The following is a 19282-nucleotide window of genomic DNA, read 5'->3' as shown; positions in this document are numbered from 1 at the left end:
TTTATCCCCTTTACTCCAGGTAAGTAGGCATTGATTTGAAATCAGGTTTTACCCAACAAAAGAATAGGTCAATATTGCCACTGAATTACAAAATTAATTTCTGAAATGAAACCCAAAATTTTTTTTTTTGGGAAAAAAAAAAAGCAGTAAACAATAAACATCATTTTACTGTTGAAGAATGAAAGCATCATGCCCAAGGCGGGCTTGGTAGTTTAGCTTAAATGATGGGGAAATGACAGGTGGTGTTTACTATACATACGCTGAACACACACAAATGTACATGCACATGATTTAAGTGTGTACATTTGTGTGCACTGGCATGTGTGTAAGAGTTATTTGTTTAAAAGATAGTACCTTATATCCTTATAAGTAGAAGGTGAAAATGCGGCTAGGCCGGCCTGTTCCTTATATTAGTTAGGCACTGCCTAAGACCCCCAAATATTAGGCAATAGGTAAAAAAAAAATATAAGATTTTGTTAACGAATGAGTCATTAAAGTTCAAAGGCGGTGCATTTAATGCTTTATTATATACAATGTTTTAAACATTTTTCAAAAAATAAAGTTAAACAATGAATTTAAGCATGAAAGTCAATGTATTATTAATAGCACCCAAAAATATAATCTGATGCTAGGAATACTAAAATCAAAAGACCTAAAAAAAACTCAATCTCAAACTTTGGTTTTTGTACTCATTGCTGAAAATTTTGGCACTCTTCGTTTTAAAGCATTAAAATTTAAAAGTGATTTCTTGAAGCTTCTTTGTAGCTGTGCTTTGAACTTTCTTCTACTAGGCATTCCCTTCAGGTTTGACTTTAAAATCTCTGTTCAAATTTGTGTAAAAATTCTCTCACTTGGTTTGGTTTTTTGTACCTGTAGACTAGCTTTTTAGTTTGTATTTGTCTTTAGTTCTTTGGTAGCTGAGTCTAGTGTCTAGAAGGCACGTAGGTCAAAAGGCATTGTTTTAATGTTTTATCCGTACAAACCATGCTTCACACTATACAACAGCTTTACACAGATCACATTCACACATTCTGCATTACTGCATTCACTGTTTTTAATGTAGCTCTCCTGCCATTCACAAGTTAGTTGAGTAGAATAGGTTTTATTTATTTATTATTTTTAAGAAGAAAAAAAAGTAGTAATATAGTGGTCCACATCCACACCTCTTTCTTTGGGTTTTTTTTTTTTTTTTTAATTAATTTCAACTTCTTAATATAGTGCTCCACATTCAGTCGTTTTGTTTTTTAAGGAATATATTGGTTGTTAACAAATTTTTTTTGATAATCTATAAAAATTAAGTTTTGTACAAAAGAAAAGGTCAAATATATATATATATAACTAATTATTATTAAATAAAACTATAATCAAAATTTTAGGTTTTATTTTTAATGCATATATGGCTTATAGAATTTTACTAACAATTCTTGTTGTTGCTGCTTACGCACAAAGAAGTTTTTCAAAAATAAAATTGATAAAATCATATATAAGAGTAAAAGATTGACTATATCACAAGAAGTATTAAGTGGATTAATCATATTATTAATTGAAAAATAGATGTTAGTAAAACTTTAAAAAAAAATTAATTAGTAAATTTGCTTCTTAAAAAGCCAGAAGAATATATTTTAAGTAAAAAAAAATTATATAACTGAAATTTAATTATATAAAACGCTTTAATTTAGTTATTGTCTTAGACTCCAAAATACATCGGATTGGTCTTAAGTATAGTCAAAAGTCTTCTAACTCAATGATATTACTCAATTTGATTACTACGTAGAATTTAATTTTAAATCTCCTACTCCTATTTGTTGAGGGGAAGAAGAAGAAGAAGAAGAAGATAAAAGTGAAGTTGTGAATTTAGTTTGAACTTTGAAGTATTGTTAAAGCAAAACTCAAAGGAAATGAACAAATGATGTTTTCCTTTTACTCATCATTCATTGTTTGAAGGAATAGAATTTGGTATAACATTATACAATGTATATCATTAAGGATTCCATCATTTTGTCATTTTGTAGGAAATGGATTCTCTCCCTTAAAAACTATAATCCATAAAGGATTTTCATCATTTTGACATTTTGTAGATCAAAAGTATTGCTTATTCTCCTTGGTTCATATCTCCCATCTCCTATTGTTGTATCTATCATATATTAAAAAACAAAACAAAAAAAAACAAAAAAAAAAAAAAACTTTCAAAGTTGCACATTAACAAAAATATTAATAATAATTCATTCTAAACACGAACTGAAATGCTTGCAAGGCCGTGGGAATAATACTATTTATCTTTTCTAAACCAAAAAAAAAAAAAAAAAAAACTATTATCTTTTCTTTAAGCTCATTATTGCAAGGGGCGTACTGCTCCCCTACAAAAACTTTTCTTGTAAGCCACTTTGACTCTCTCTAGAATTCAATGCGAATTGTGTAGTTGGTAGAATAAAATGGTAGGTTTGGTGATGATCTTTGTGGGTGTGGCACTAAAGCAAGAGCAACCGACAGCCTCATCTTTACAACTGTAGCATTTTGATCATAATTTTTCATTGCCTTAATGATAAGCAATGATTCTGACGGCATAAGAAACATAATTGAAATAAGAACCATGAATGGCACACTGGTGTCATTTGGTCGAGATCTTGCTTTTCTAGTTCTTTGATTGGTTGATTCCACACCTGTCCTTAACTCCTTGTATTGGTTAGGTCAGGTTTTTGTTTTTTGGGGGCTAGAGTGAGTTAAAGCACCTCCCATCCCCAAAGTAGCACCAACCCACCGAGCTGCCGGGTACAACATATAATTTTCACGAGCTAAGAGGCTCTTGAGTCTTGACAGGTCATGATTTATGTAGACAACACGTCAGTCTATAGAAAAAATGCGACTTCTGGTAGGGTATACTATATATCTATATATCTATATATATATATATATATATATATTTAAACCTATTTTTGTTTAAATGCCACCTATTTATTTTTAAACATCACCAACAAATTATTGAGTTTCTCTAAGTATTTTTTTTCTATTATCATACTAGCCCACTATCATTCTTCTTTCTACCGCATAATTGGGCTATAAATATAAAACGTTATAAGACCTAATATTTTTGCAAAGCCAATAATTTGGACTCACCCCCAAATTATTTATTTATTTAAGCAAGTCAAAATCTCATTCTTTTTTAAAAGCCCAAGAATATTCATGCTTAGCAATATTTGAAAAGCCCACAATTCAAATACATGACAAAACAATTTTATCAATGGAATTCAAATCTATGATTCAAATACATAGCAAAATAATTTTATTAATGAGATTCAAATCCATACTCAAAACCCATGATTCAATCTCATGACAAATCATTTAAAAGCCCAATTTTCACTAATAGTATCAAAAAGCCCAATTTTCATTAGCAACATGAAAAGCCTAATTTTCAATAGCAACATTAAAAGCCCAATTCTCACTAGCCATATCAAAAATCTCAATTCTCACTGGCAATATCAAAAACTAGGGTTGTCCATGGGTCTGTCAAACCCAAACAACCCATCTAACCCAATCCGACCCAAAGGCCCACGGGCAAATCAGAATGCTCAGACGGGTCGGGTGCAAGTCTCATAGAGTTAAAATTTCGGGATTTTGGTTCGGTTCGGTTTCCATATTTACTAACCTATAGAAACCGACCCGACTCGTGAGAAATTTAAAAGGAAAAAGGATGGGTTTCATCAGATCAATATCATGCTTCAGTTTCAGATTCACGTTCTCCTCTCTCTCTCTCTCTCTCTCTCTCTCTCTCTCTCTCTCAAATCCCTAAACCAGTAAACCTAGCCTTCTTCTTACCGCTGCCGTTATCAAGTTGATGCCACTGCCTTCGTCATTGACTTGTAGTCATCGTCTGTCCATAGGTTAAGTCTCGCTCAAACCCCTCTCTACCTCCTCTGATTTGGCATTGATCTTGTGCATTTGATGGTGAGTCAATTTTTTTTTTTTTTTCCTTTTTAATTTCACATTGACCTTGTGATGGATGTGTTGGTGGTGGATGATGGAGTGGTGGTGGTGGTGTTGGTTTAGTATTTTCTCTCTCTTCATTTCAGTTTCATAGATCTGGGGTTTGTGGACTCATTTTTGCTATTTGATTTTCTGTAGGTTTGGATTGTGGTTTCTGTCCTTTGTGTTTTTGATTTTCTCTAAGTTGATTTCTCGTGCCTGGGTTTTGATTTCTATGTTCTTTAGGGCTAGATTTTTTATTTTCTTTGGCTTGATTTCTCTGACGTAGGTTTTGATTTCTCTATTTGCTTCAAACCCGAAATCACCCAATGGGTCTGACTCGCTCAACCGATGACCCGAGCCAACGGGTCCAACCCGAACATTCGGTTGGCCGCGGGTCTAATTTTCATTCAACTGATTCAATCGAGTTTGGTGCGGGTCAGCCCCAAACCCGATCTGACCTGACCAGTGGACAGCCCTATCAAAAGCCCCATTTTCATTGGCAATATCAAAAACTCAATATTTAAGGCTCAATTTATGTTGACACTATTTTAAAAAGCCCAAGATTATTAACACTTGGCAAGATATTTAAGGCCCAATTTACGTTGGCACTAATTTAAAAAGCCCAAAGTTATTAATACTTGGCAAGATATTATATCATAGTTATTTCATTTAAAGTCCAATAATAAACAATGTATTAAGTTCTTAAACCTACTATTATAATATTACAAGCCCATGAAATTTATGGCAATTATTTATTTTCAAAACCTTGGCAATCAACTTATAAAAGCCCATGGAAAATTATAATTATTTATCTCAGACCCATGAAATCTATTTATTTCATACCATATTATAAGCTCACCGGATCTATGTAAGAACACATGTTCACTATCTATCTTACATCACAATACTTATTTTCAAAACTCAGGGTAATTATTCAAGTTTATCATTTAAACTATAACGTGATTATTAACCATAAACATTACTTATGCTATGAAATTTATCATTTCAAAATATCAAATGCAAAGCATTTTGAAATAATTGAGGCTCATGCTATTATCTTGAATATTACAAAATCATTACCCAAAAACCCATTACAAATATCAAAGCCCAAACTATATTGAATATCAACTAACAACAAGAGTCCATGAGGGATGAAAACTCATGGCAATATGTGTCATTGCTGTCCATTTTGTAGGTCCAAATATGTTATAAAAGGAGAACAAGCCCAAGTGAAAAGGGGATGAGCCCAGCCCAGCCCAGCCCACATGAGTAAGCCCGATCCAAAAGTTCCAACAAGGGTAAAGGACTAAAATAGACAAACCAACTTCCCTCTTGTTTATCCTTAACCAAGGTCCAGCTAGAGGCATCCACAAGAGAACCAAATCTTTAAGAAGGAACTAGGGGTCGTCACATCAACATTTTGCCACCCTCTCCTTAACGTGAACAGTGTCCAGAGGTTGTATCAACAGCTAAAGTCTAAAGGGTAATGGGACTTCATCATTTTCCTCAAGACTATATCTCCAACGAAAAGGGAGCCATAACCAAGTTATCCAAATATCAAAAAAAAAAAAAAATCAATGTTATAAGTGTCAAAAACGTTCAAGAACTGATTAATGTGTCAAGCCCATTAATCCTAAAGAGGAAAATTTGAGAACATGTGGTTTGGAAGGCAAAAAGGGATCTTCAACAAAACCCTCTTAGGTGAGTTTAAACTTTGACACCTAGTTTGGAGTGTTGAATCCTATTTCCTATGGTCAAAATCTCAGTTGCAGCAATAGCATCCTTCCTTCATGCCTATCTTAACCTCATTGGCTGAATATAAACTTAGAGATTCAAGCATTTAATGCAAGATTATGCTGATATTACCCATGTGTGACATTGCCCAAAGAGGCAAGACAACCTAAAAGAAAATCCACTATTTATAGCCAAATCCTAGGATGATCAAGTCTAAGTTTGCTATTCTGCCTTTTGATCAGTCCTACGTTTTTGGACTTTTACTAATTAATATCTCCCTAAACTCCACTATAAAAGGATAAGCACATCAGCTCACAAAACACACACCAACCCCTTTGAAATTTCTGTTATTCTTGTTACTTTGCCACATTTTAGCTTGTAGTTTAACTCTCCCTAGCTCATAAACCACCCCTCTTAACCCATACTCACTTAGCCTTAGACATTCCCTTTTCCTTTTTTTGCATATTTTAAGTCCATAAATGCTTCCTAATCAGTCATAAACAACCAATTTTCGCATTAAAGACTTAGTTTTAGCATTAACTCTATCATACTATCATAAGCTTACATACCCACTCACTCAAAAATAACCTATACTACCTCATTCATGCCTCACATATATGTTCCCCAAAAATCTTAGTTTAATATCTGGTGTACTGAGCTGGAATCTCTCTCTCCCTTCACACCATGCCCAATAACCCTTTATTTTCATCACGGAACCATTAGTTTTTATTTTTTATTTTACTATTGAATGATATAATGTATTTGTAACAATGAAATTCTTCCCTTATTGATGTAATGATGGCTAAAAGTCTCATAGACCCCCCCTGACTAAGACATACAAGGACTTTCAAAAGTTAACACTTTCTTAAATTTATTTAATAATTGACTGCTAGACTTTAAGTTTAATTTCACCCTATGGCTGGAGAATCTTTTTTTCTTGTATTGTTGTAATAGGACCATTAATCTACCAATTTACTATTATGAAGCATTTTATTGGGCTTTGTTGTTGTTTTATTAAGGTGCAACCTTTATTTTTTGCTTGAATAGGCTTATCACTACACTAAAAACCTTTGGGCACCATCTCAAGAGTCCATTATTGAGTTTCGGCTTGGCTTTCTCATATTTCACTCGAGAACATCAATTTCCTCCTCAACAACTTCTTTGCATGACATGGTTCTTGATCACTGTTGAATAACAAAAGATCACATAAAATGCTACAACTTGTGCCACGATTGTCCACGTAACAAACTCTAAATGGTAGAAAAAAAGTGATAGGTGTATATGAAAGCGACAAACAGTTCATCTCAATTACAGTATAATACGTAGAATAATTGTGGCAAAAATTGTAGCATTTTATGTAATACTAAAACTGCTTGTGAAATAAACAAGGATCAGAAAGTGGAGCATGATCATAGTGACGCTAACAATTCAGCTCACACTTCCAGAGTTGGGAAAGACCTCTGAATAAGAGCAACCTAATGAACCGTCAATTTTCGAGTATACAATGAAACTCCTAAAAATGGGGCATGCATATAGAATCAAGCTTAACGATGCCCATCTAAGTAGAAAATCTCTCTATCTCTCTCAAAAAAAAAAAAAAAAAATCCCCCCCCCCCCCCCCCCCCAAAAAAAAAAAAAAAAAACACTTAAGTGAAGATATTCAGCCAAGTTGTGAAATAAACAAGGATCAGAGAGTGGAGCATGATCATAGTGACGCTAACAATTCAGCTCACACTTCCAGAGTAGGGAAAGACCTCTGAGTAAGAGCAACCTAATGAACCTTTAATTTTCGAGTATACAATGAAACTCCTAAAAATGGGGCATGCATACAGAATCAAGCTTAACTATGCCCATCTAAGTAGAAAATCTCTCTCAACTAGGGACCTTTTGCATCACGTTATTCAAAATTAAGCTCGGGAAATTGGATTGAGTATTTATAAAACAAAACTAATGGTATGTTCCCAATGCTAGACTTCAAATCGTGCCCCAAAATAAAATTAAAAAAAAAAAAAAAACACACACACACACACACACACACAGTGTGAAGATATTTAGCCATGTTGTTACAATATACCTGATTTGCTTCTCTTAAATATACTTGAACGTTATCAAAGGGAACCTATCCTCTGTGCCTTCACATTCATGTCATATGGCTTCCTCTATTTAAATGATTAAATCCAGTACAAGAAGATTGGCTAATGTCATGAAATTCTACTGTCAGATTGCAAGATCTCTCATCAAAAAAATTATTAAAATTTTCTACCATCAAATGTATTCCATAAATTTAACACGCTAAAACTACAAACTATTTTACAAACTGGTGATGTGATAAATAATTACTGGTGAGTAAAAAAATAATATTAGTAGTATACTCTGAAAATGACCAATAAAAATTTGACATATCAACGCTAATAAAAATGTTATAAAATAATTTATAGCTGTAACAGACTAGCCAATCAAGCTTTTAGAATCTACCATCAGAGGGCTTCCCATCCTTAATACATGATGACGGGGCAAGGTTTTTCAAGCCTCGTTAATTACAGTACTCGAGCCAAGACTGTGGCCAAAAGTTTTCATCAGGTAGACCATGTTTCTAGAATTAAGAGGTGTTAACAAAAATCACTGGTTTTACTTTAGGTATCTATTAGTCACAGACAAAGGCACACTATTATGCATTCACCTATTATTTACACATAGAACAACCAAGACAAACATAAAATCACATTTGGCCTATAAGTTCTAGCTTTTTTTTTTTTTTTAATGATTCAGACCAACTTCTGGGCCCATAGCAAAGGGGATGAATACCAATGTATAAAAATATTCAATTGCCTAATTTGTCCATAAACTAAAGATTTCCAGAGCATTTTAGTCCATTCATTTGATCACTCTATACGTACACACTGTAAGTAGTCCCAAGATTTAACTATTTAGTCCATCAAGGCTACCTTCTGCAAATCCATACACTGTCCAATGATATATTTAACTGTAAAAAGCATGTAACCTACGACTTTCACCTTCCAGCATTTCTTTGCCATGCAAACAAATGAGTACTATCAGTATCAACAACCTAATTATCAGAGTGGTCAATTGATTTTTTTTTTTTTTTTTTATATGTATAAGTAATTGGCTAATTGATGCTGGAGTCTTAAAGAGCAGCACCCAGAGGCATATCCCAAATTTGAGAACAAATATGGCCATATGGGACACTTTGGTTCGTAAGACCGTAGAACACCTTAGCAGGTGGTAGCCAATGCATAAAACAGGCATACAACATTCCACCTGTGCATGATTGACAATGACTGAATTTCTGGATGTAGCACAAATCAATAACTGGAAAAACATAAATACTCCGCATGAAAGAGTAAAAGACTAACAGGTTACAAATTCAAAAATGGCACAAGCGTTCCACGAATATTCCATATCAATAATAACCAAAGTACACAAAAATAAAAAACCAGAACAATCTAATTCAACTCCTGAGTACAAAAATAAATTGAAAATCACTGTTTCACCGCTGACCTCCAAACTAGCCTCTATATAAACCACTGTGCTGCAGGCCAGAGAAGAAAGAGAACAATAAGATATCAGATCAACAGAAACTACAAGGAAAACTTATATACTGATACTTTTATTTTTTTTTGATAAGTAAAACTTATATACTGATACTAACAAGGTCCCACCTATGTCATGCAGATCAAGCAAGAAACTTATAATTCAATCACAAAATAATAATTGTTATCATTTTCTTTCCTGCCAACCTACGCCTTTCAGCTTTCCCAGAAGCTATGATGCTTTTAGAAATCATAATAGAAAGTGGAAATGGTGTCCATTTAAGATTTATTCATAGTCAGCATTTGGGTGATTATATGGATTTTCAGGAAAAATTTCCACAAAATTCAACATTAAGTCTGTTTTCTGAGGGTGTGGGGATTGGGTGCTTCATAAATTCTCATCAAGACATATACGGACCGAACATAATTTGTCTCAATAACCCAAAATCATGACAAAATCAGAACATTTTAGGAATGGATATAGAAAACCGTTCCTCAAGCAGCAATACTTTCTCTTAGTCACCACTAGAAGTCTAGAACTAATTAAAAATAAAGACAACAACAAAGCCTTTCTCCCAAATCTTTTGGGATCGGCCATAAATCCTCAACAAATTAGTCAATATTAGCCACTTGTAATCTCTTCCGTCGTTCTATTCTATCTAAAGTCATACTCTTTGTTACTTCTGTAATTGGCATGTCCTTTTTTCTATTACATACGTTATTTGTGTTCTTCCTCTACCTTTTTGTTCCCTCAACTATAATCGATTCACTCTTTCTAACTCACCTATGAACGTGACCAAACTATCTCAAGTGACTCTCCCTCGTCTTTTCATCAAAAGGGCCACCCCTATCTTCAAGGGGATTTACTCATTCTAAATCCAACTGTTGCTGCTACTAATGCAATCGAAAGACCAAAAAATTAATTATCATTGCTAATTTTATATCCAATTGTTTTGACCCACAAGGCATTAAGTTAAACCGCAATGCTCAGTAGCAAACCCCCCACTGTTCATGCATTTCCACAATACAACAACAATAAGCAAGCCTTAGTCCCAGCATTTTGGGGTCAGCTATAGATCCTCAACAGACTACTCATGGCTACTACATTTATTCTTTTCGGCCATTCTACTCTATCTAAATTCATTCTCATTGTTATCTAGTCATATAACATTCCAAAAAGACAAAAACTAACGTAGTTACAAATCTCCTACACACTTAAAACCCATGACCCAACAAACCAAACGGCAACACAATCAAAAGGAAAACGTAGTAAATACCTCATATATTGCTGGGGTACATGAACACTCTCACTCTAGCTCCCTGTTAAACCAGACAAAACGACATTAATAACCAAACACAAATCAAATCACCAAACTCAAAGAAAATGAAACAGAATCAGCAATCAACGCTTACCATGGATTTGGGAGGGAGGTTGGACTTGAACTTGGCGCGAACAACACCACTGTTACCATGAGGCCTAATCACCTTGCCCCAAATGCACCGATAGTGAGACCCGTTCTTCTTCACCTTAGCCTTGTAGATATAAGCCATGCGCTTACCTGCGTACCAGCCCACCTCCTCTTTCGTGTTCACACCCTCGATCTGGATCAACGATGTGTTTGGGTACTGGTTCGACTTCGACCTTTAAGAAACAAAACAAAGCAAACAAGAAAAACCCAAAAACGTGTCAACCCAAACAATACCTTAGCTTAAGCTTTCTGGGTTTTTAAGGACATGGGTTTTTTTAGCTATTTACCTCTTGTATCCGAGGATGGTTCCTCGTACATAGAGTCTGCAAACCAAAAGCAGAAATAAGAACACGTTAAGAATGAGTTTAAGGTGTTCGACGAAATGCGTGAAAGAACAAGAAAAGTAAAGTAAATTAAAAATGAGAGATTATTGGGACCTGACGCGCTCTCCTTGACGACCCTTCACCATTTTCGAGTTTGAGCTGTGTGTCTGGGAAAGACGGAAACCCTAATTGAAGACTGAGGGTAGGCGAGGAGGAACGTGTAATATATATAGTATCAGGATTTTGTATGGTGTGTATCTCCTTATGAAGTTCTTTGTGGAGTCTCTATGGTTGATGACCGTTGATTTTGACATTTGGTGCCAATTGATCATTTATGATTTATACACGTGGAAGGCTAATTTTGGGGTTTCCGAGCGAGGTCCTTGTTGTTTGCTATAAATGTGAATAAGCCTGGTAAAGTGTTGGTATTTATTATATTACCCGATATTTTTTTAGGGAAATATTACCCCATGTTATTTCAATTATTTGAACCAGATTTGCAATATTTTAAAACAGAAGGCTTCTTCTTGGGAAAAATCAATTAAAAAAAAAGGGAAAAAAAAAATAGAACTCTCATATGGTTTTTCTATAAAACATGGTTTTTCTATAAAACATGTGTGCACGCTCGAATCTCAGTTAATGGGCTAACTATTTTGCTGGGCTCACAATTTACTTGTAGTGGGTATATGGATAATCTACAATGGGAAGCTCCTAAAAATGAAAGTTTATACCGGTAATACAATTGCCTACCTTCTTCCCGAGGTGGTTTGCTCTGGGTTTCTCTCTCTTCCTCTCTAACTCTCTGGTTCCTTACCTTCCAGTATCTAAACCCTTCTTCTCCTATTCTCTTCCTATTTATAGCATTCCTTAGCGGGTCAGTAATGATTGTTTTTGGGGATTTTTCTTACAAGTGGGGCCCTTTAGGATTATTTTTGACAAAAAGGGGCACCACTTTGGAAACAGTTGTGTCAGTTTTTGGGACTTGCAATAGACGTCAGATGTTGTTTGGTGGTGATATCCCCCAAGGCATTACCGAGATACATCGGAGTGGGCCTTGAGCAACGTCAAACCCCGGGAACTAAACAATCCATGACCCAATTCACCAAGCATCATGGATTGGGCCTGCTGGGGAACTATTATCCAACCTACAGCCCATGGGCCCTCCAATGATGGGCCGATAACCGTACAACACGTATCCTTGAAGCTTTGCATGTGACACTTAACCCCATTGTAGATTTATTTGATGTAAAATACGATTTTAAGTATAAATATGCCATCACATGATTAATTCACCATTTATTTTCATGGGGAAAGTTAATGAATGCCATAAGGGCATTAGTTTAATAAATTTTTTTATAAATTTTTTATGGAAAATAAAAATGTAAGGGTATATTTGATAATTATTTTTTCCAAAAACTTTTTTTTTTCTTTTTTTGAGACTAAAAAACTTATTTGGTAACCCAAAATGAACAGAAAACAAAAATTGTTCTAAAAACTCAATTTATAAAAGAAATTGAAAATAGGCAAAAGGTTGTTTTCAAAAGCTAATGAAAACATGCTCCTGATTTAATAAATTTGTCCCATTTTTTATTGGTAAACCTGACTTGACATAACTAACCCAAGACCTGACTTGACCTTTTTTTTTTCCCTTTTTTAATTTTAGTAAAAAGAAAATTTAAGACATTATTGATTTAATGTGGCGTTTGGTACAAAGTAATGTTTTAGGAATCCTAGAAATGTTTAAAAATTCCCATGTTTAGTTGCAAATCACACTAGGGAATCAGATGCAAAGAATATCTGAATTCCCCCTTAATCCCCTCCCTATGGGAATGTGGATTCCCTTTATAATAGGTTTGTATCCAGATTCCCAAGTTTAAAGGAAATTGTAGGTTATGTTTGATAACAGTTTTTATTTTTTTATTTTCAAAAACATTTGGTTAATTGAAATTTAAAAAAAAAAAATAGTTTTTTTTAAGAAAATACTAAAATATGTTGTTAATAGGATTTGAACTTTAATACTAACTCATTAAATGAGACAAATTTAATAAATTAAATGCATGTTTTCATTGACTTTTGAAAATTATAAACTGAAAACAACATTTTGCATGTTTTTAGTTTCCTTTACAAATTGTATTTTGAGAACAGTTTTTGTTTTATGTCTATTTTGGGTTGCCAACAAGTTCTTTAGTCTCAAAAATAGAAAATTGTTTTAGAAATAGAAAATAAGATAAAAGGACTGTTACCAAACATACCCGTATTTTTTTATAAATTGACAATTTTAATCATTTTTCCTTATCATTTAAGCAATAGAGACAAAACATAAAACAAATCATCAATATTTTAAATACCTAAACACTGTCAGGTTGTTTTCTTATGGATTAAGTTCTTTTTAAAATTATGGTTAAGAATTAATTTTTCCCATTTTTATATCCCCCTATTTGGAATTGGTTAGATGCTAAAGTAAAATAAATTATTTATCTTTATTAACAAGATTTTTCATAAAGAAGAAGAATTGAAATAGTTATTTTTTATTGTACTTGTCATTTTGAAATGTTAGACTACAGTTTTAATGAATTTATCATAATTTATAGTTTACATTTGTTTGTCATTATTTATTTGGAGGAAGATATAAAATTAAAAAAAAAAAAAAAAAAAACTCTTGATATTGGATTTACAAATCTATGGATAGTATGAGAAAAATAAATAATTTATTTAAGATTTTTAGGATAAACCAAACATTATAATATCACATTCCTAAAAATCTTATTAGAATTTTAGTTAAACCAAACATAGGAATAGTTACATTCTTGGGTATTCAGATTGTAAGACATCACATTTCCAGTAATATGGATGCTAGGTGTAATGTGGATCCATATACCAAACGCTACCGTTGTTGTAAACTTTACAGTGCACAAATCAAACTCAATTGATGAATATAACTACATGCAAACAAATTGAAAAGTGAATAGTTGAGACATTCTCTTGCTTGAATAACTTGATAAGTAAAAATTGTTGAAAATATATATTTGAAATTATAGACATTTATGAGAAGCATCAAAAGTGCTTACAAAACAAAATTGTATCTTTATTATGAATCCCCATTCCATTATTTTGAAGAACTGTTTTTGGTTCTTACCTATCACATGTTTCAATTACATTATGTGCTGGTTTTGAACTTCCCTAATTCCTTGCTTGGTAATAATTGTTGAATCTTTGTGTTGATCTGTGATTGTAGCATCAATATGGCTAGAAACAGATGGTGTCTTATACAAAGTCACTTTGACCAGATTTTTAGTAATTGATGTTTAGTGTTTGAGATTACCTGAAATGTTTTATGTAATTGAGTGGATTGTTTTGGTGTAGATGGATGAATTTTCATTTGAAACAAAGGACATGAAGCTGATGACAGAAACCCAGCCTCCTAAAAGCTACAATGTAGTTTTATTTTTGACGCTTATAAAATTTGTACCCACTCTGTATTATCTCTTACTGCTTATAAAATTTGTACCCACTCTGTGTTATCTCTTACTGCTTATTTTGGTTGCACTAGTTATATATTGTGTAATTTTTTGCATCCTTGCAGTGTCATTATTGCGTTTAATTAATTTGCCCTGTTATTATATTTATATTGTGTCAATTTCATTTCACGTGACTCTATTTCCAGGTTTTTAAAGTATATATATCTTGTTTTTTTTTTTAATAAAGTGATTATCTATATGACTAAGTCTATACGAAGAATTTAGTGGATAATGATGTGTGATGATGGCCCTCTTTGGTTATTTTTGGGTTGGTCTAAGTAGCCCAAAAGAAACTAACCATCTAACTATTTCTTTGGGCCCGTGGCCCCCTCCATAGTCCAAATACAATGCAACAAAAAATCCACAAATCGCCAATATCATAATTCAATAATTTATAACTAAAAAAATTTCATAGAAAAAAAATTTTTTTCTTACAAGGGTGACAATAATTTATATGACTTTTTAATTGATTTATAAATTATGGAAAAGTCAATTACAATATTTAATTTTTTTTCAAAAGATAAAATGCAAAATTCTTTTAGAAGTCAATATTGATGATGTAGCATTGCCAACTCTTAATATTAATATCCAAATTTTTTAAAATTCTCAAACAAAGTTTTGAAAACTTCATTAGTGTGATTTTTAGTTGTATCCAAAAGTATGGGTTTATCATATTGGTGAGTTGGCCAACATGATAAAATCAAAATATTAATTCCAATTACCCAAAATCTAGAGATCCAAAGTCCTCTTCTTTTTTTATTATTCTTCTTCAAAAAGGTTAGAATATCATATTGTAACTTTCAAATTTTTTTGGTTCATATTATTTCCTTCTTGACTTAAATATTTATGATAATAAAGTGCAATTATTTTGTCTACCATGATTTTTTTTTTAATAAATCATGTCACTTGAGATTTTTTTTAGTTCATTCTTTGCCCCCCTAGGTTTAAATCTTGGTTCTGTCCCTGGCTATGCATTTTTCCTTTGAGTGGCTATCAGTAACTAATGCTCTCTTTGTTAAATTAACAAAATGAAGCCGAACAAGGGATATATGATGCTTTTGAGTCTGACATGCCTACAGAATCTCCTCTTATGTGAAAGCACTTTACACCTTAGAGCATTCCCATCAAGTGTGTCAAATGCCAACTATTTGGCATTTGACACATCAAACTCTAAAAAACCACTTCCATCAAGTGTTGTAAATGCCATAATATTTGGCATTGATGAATAGTGCAATCTCAAATTTGAAACCGTACTGTTCACCAATTGTAAAACTTATATTATTTTTTTATTTAGTGGGGCCTGCTTTCTTTTCTTCTTTTTTTTTTTTCTTTCTCATTTCCTTGTCTTTCTTCCGTCTCTCATTCTTGCTCTGAGAGCCTCCAACCATCTCTATGCTCTCTCCTTCTCCCTCTACTCGACGTCTCTGCCTCCCTCTCTGTTTCGGTAGTGGTTGTGTGGGTTATGGATTTGGTGTTTTGGATTTGACCGGCATGGGCATTGGCGTGGATCTCTAAAACAATATTAAAATGAAGTGCTAAAAAAATTAGAATATTTATTTTATTTTATACAAAATAGAAATTCTATTCTAGCCTAATCTAAGTATATATGTGTGTGAAACTTCCTCCTAGAGACTTGAACCTCGGCTCTTACCCCCCACATCCCACAAGAACTTATACTTGTGGAATGACTATCGCACCAAGGGTATACGGTGGTAAAAAATTAGAATCTTTGATGTATGATGTATTATAAAGTGAGATGTTAAAAGTTAAAATTTTGGGTTTTGAGGAGGTATATGCTAAAAATTTTACTTCCCTTGATGGGAATGCTCTTACTTGTACGTGACTATATTCATGTAAGCATTTGGTGATTGGGTATGGCAATATATTGTGTATCATAAAATGGACATGTTTATCTTGCATCGGTGAAATAAAATTTTTATTTCACTCGTAGATATAGATACAGTGGGGTGCTCTCCCAACTGCCATTCGATGATCATATTAATTAGAATTTTTAATTCTAACACCTCTTTTAGTTTTCTAATCAATTTGTTGCACTGGCGACTCCACATGGAGTTCAGGGTTGTTACAGGACCACCTTGACTTAGCAAAACAATTAATTATTATATATAAATTTTAAAAATTTTATTTTTCTTAATAAATATTTGTGACTACCTAAAATTTTTTAGGCTTAACATAATTAATTTTTGGACAAAATTTGGCAACAAACTTGATTGCAGACTAAGACTACAACTCTACTCAATATATATATATATATGTGTGTGTGTGTGTGTGTGTGTGTGTGTGTGAATTGTGACAAATTCATCATTGGATTACATTTTCTTCTTGAGAATAAATTGGGTCAGGAGTTGGCGTAAAAGCTGTGTTTTACGCCAGCCAATCCTGACTCACCACGTCACCAAAAATTTTTTTTCAAGCAAAAGAGATTAAGCCTGAAGCCCTTAACCCTCTCTCCCTCTCTTTCTCTTCTCTCCTCACCCGCTCTCTCCATCTCTAGATCAAACCCATGACCTCCATGGCCGGAGCTTCAAAGCTCAACACAAGCATTAACCTTTTTTTTTTCAACAAAAAAGATTAAGCCTTAAGCCTCTCTCCCTCTCTTTCTCTCCACCTTCTTTCTCTCTCTCTTACTCCTCCATCCAGCTAAAGAGGCAGCCGCCCCATTCCAGGTGAGGATTCGATCACACCTTGCTCTCTCTACCAACTAGGCTTTGCCTAGAATGTTGATTTCACCATTTGGGTGTGTTTCAATTTGAGCAAAATCCTATTTCGGCTTCATATTCTTTCATTTTTTAGGGTTTATGCTTTTGGTTTCTTCAATTTCTTACATGGGTATTGAGTATTTTCTCAAGTTAGTGTCTTGAATGTTGATTTCAGCATCTGGGTGTGTTTCATTTTGAGCCAAATCAGAGAAGTTGATTTATTTTTTTGGGTGTTAGTGTTTCTGGAGGCTGCAAGTTCTAATGTTGGTATTGGATATTGCATTAGAATCTTGATATTGAGTGTTAAATATTTTTGGGATTTCCAATTTGTTTTGAGGGTATTGGATATTTCCTGAGAATATTGAATGAAGTCTAGATTTTGATGGATGTGTATCTTTCAATCTAAGGAGATTTCTAGAACATGCTCTCTCTGTGATATATTAGCAGATTCTATCATGTTGTTGCTGCCATTTAATCAATTGAAAGCCCTGCAGCTGTATCCAATTACATTCAGAATCCAAAGCCATTAGAAGAACCTGCTCTTGTGAAACTTAAGAATGAGCGGGACCCTGAGAAGTTGTTCCATTTATTTAAGGCCAATGCACACAATCGGCTTGTCATTGAAAACCGTTTTGCATTTGAAGACACGGTGTCTAGGCTAGCTGGTGCAAGTCACTTTGATTACATCGAGCATTTGCTTGAGCATTTGCTTTGATTACATTGTGGGTTTGATTCAGAGATGAAGAGATCAGGTGAGGAGAGAAGAGAAAGAGAGGGAGAGAGGCTTAAGGCTTAATCTTTTTTGCTGAAAAAAAAAAGGTTGGTGCTTGTGTTGACTGTTGAGCTTTGAAGCTCCGGCCATGGAGGTCATGGGTTTGATCCAGAGGTGGCGAGATTGGGTGAGGAGAGAAGCGAAATAGAGGGAGAGAGGGTTAAGGGCTTAAGGCTTAATCTTTTTTGCTGGAAAAAAAAAAGTTTGGTGATGTGGCAGGTCAGGATTTGCTGGCGTAAAACACAGCTTTTACGCCAGCTCCTGACCCAATTTATTCTATTTCTTCTTATATCTTTCATATTTGCAAAATTTCAAAAAGATCAAAGATCAATAGCTATGTCATCAATCAAATTTTAAATTTTGAGTTTTTGTAGTCTAAATTACATAAAAATTTAAGTTTATGAATCAAATAATAAATAACATCCAATTAACATGAAATTTGACATGTATTTTAAGAACATAAAGAACATGCAATTTAATGGTTAAAATTTTAAAATATGTAGCTATGTTAATTCGTTTAGTGAGAGTTATAGTCTTAGGCTACAACTAAGTTTGTAGACAAATTTTGTTTTTTAAATTTTAGCCCGGCCCTTAACAATATATTAAATCATTACACAAAAAAAAAAAAAAAACAATTTCAATAAATTTTTTATTTAACTAAAATTCTGAAAGAGATATAACTTGTAACATTATTAATGAGGCTATCATGCAAAAATTTCAAAATAAGAAAATTTGTAGAAGAAAATTGTAAAATTTTATGTATTTGTATGTGTGTGTGTGTTTTGGTCAACATATGAAGTTATTTTTTTATTAAATTTTGGTCAATAATGACCACTCTGAAAAATATTCCTAGAGCCACCAAATTTTGTTGGTTGGATTATTTTTTGAGGCAGCTTTTCTGTATTTAGTTATTAATTTATAGTAAAACGCCTTTCATTTGGAAAAATAATGGAAAATGAAGTTCACATTTGATCATTATCATTATAAAGCTTGTTCTTTACTCGTAATACCATTAGTAAGTTAAACATGCACAGATGCACTCAATGGGTCTTAATTCATGACTGCACCTTCCATCTCATTATTACTTATAGTAATATTATGGGATCATTCCATGTACTTCCATTCCTTTATACTCTCTCTATATCTCTTCAATTTGATATACAAATTCTCTAAGCTTTTGTATGCTTTTGTGCACATCATTGAGAAACTGAAGGATCTTATGCCAGTTTCAT

General features: G+C 33.3%; 1 protein-coding gene across 2 annotated transcripts; it reads right to left on the bottom strand.

The window, feature by feature from the left end:
* Positions 1–9053: 9053 nt before the first annotated feature.
* LOC112018479 (large ribosomal subunit protein eL33y) lies at positions 9054–11283 on the bottom strand. Of its 2 annotated transcripts, none has more exons than XM_065761759.1 (5): positions 11155–11283; positions 11005–11040; positions 10662–10890; positions 10526–10568; positions 9054–9242 (listed from the first exon to the last, which is right to left on the bottom strand). In XM_065761759.1, the coding sequence occupies exons 1-4, from the start codon at positions 11184–11186 to the stop codon at positions 10527–10529; spliced, it is 339 nt and encodes a 112-aa protein (XP_065617831.1). In that variant the 5' UTR covers positions 11187–11283; the 3' UTR covers positions 9054–9242; position 10526. The 2 variants fall into 2 exon arrangements, with proteins under 2 accessions (XP_065617831.1, XP_023906781.1); XM_024051013.2 differs by having other exon boundaries at positions 9054–9247; positions 11155–11282.
* Between the last annotated feature and the right edge of the window lie 7999 nt (positions 11284–19282).

Source organism: Quercus suber, unplaced genomic scaffold (assembly GCF_002906115.3).
Source record: "Quercus suber isolate HL8 unplaced genomic scaffold, Cork oak 2.0 scaffold_427, whole genome shotgun sequence".
Lineage (NCBI taxonomy): Eukaryota > Viridiplantae > Streptophyta > Magnoliopsida > Fagales > Fagaceae > Quercus > Quercus suber.
Note: the sequence above shows the minus strand (reverse complement) of the source record. Positions and strands in the feature narration are given on the sequence as shown.

Coding starts and splice junctions, on each gene's coding strand:
- LOC112018479 (XM_065761759.1), bottom strand. CDS start 11,186: ATGGTGAAGGGTCGTCAAGGAGAGCGCGTCAG. Junction 11,041..11,154: donor CGTCAAGGAGAGCGCGTCAG/GTCCCAATAATC, acceptor TTTGGTTTGCAG/ACTCTATGTACGAGGAACCA. Junction 10,891..11,004: donor ACCATCCTCGGATACAAGAG/GTAAATAGCTAA, acceptor TGTTTCTTAAAG/GTCGAAGTCGAACCAGTACC.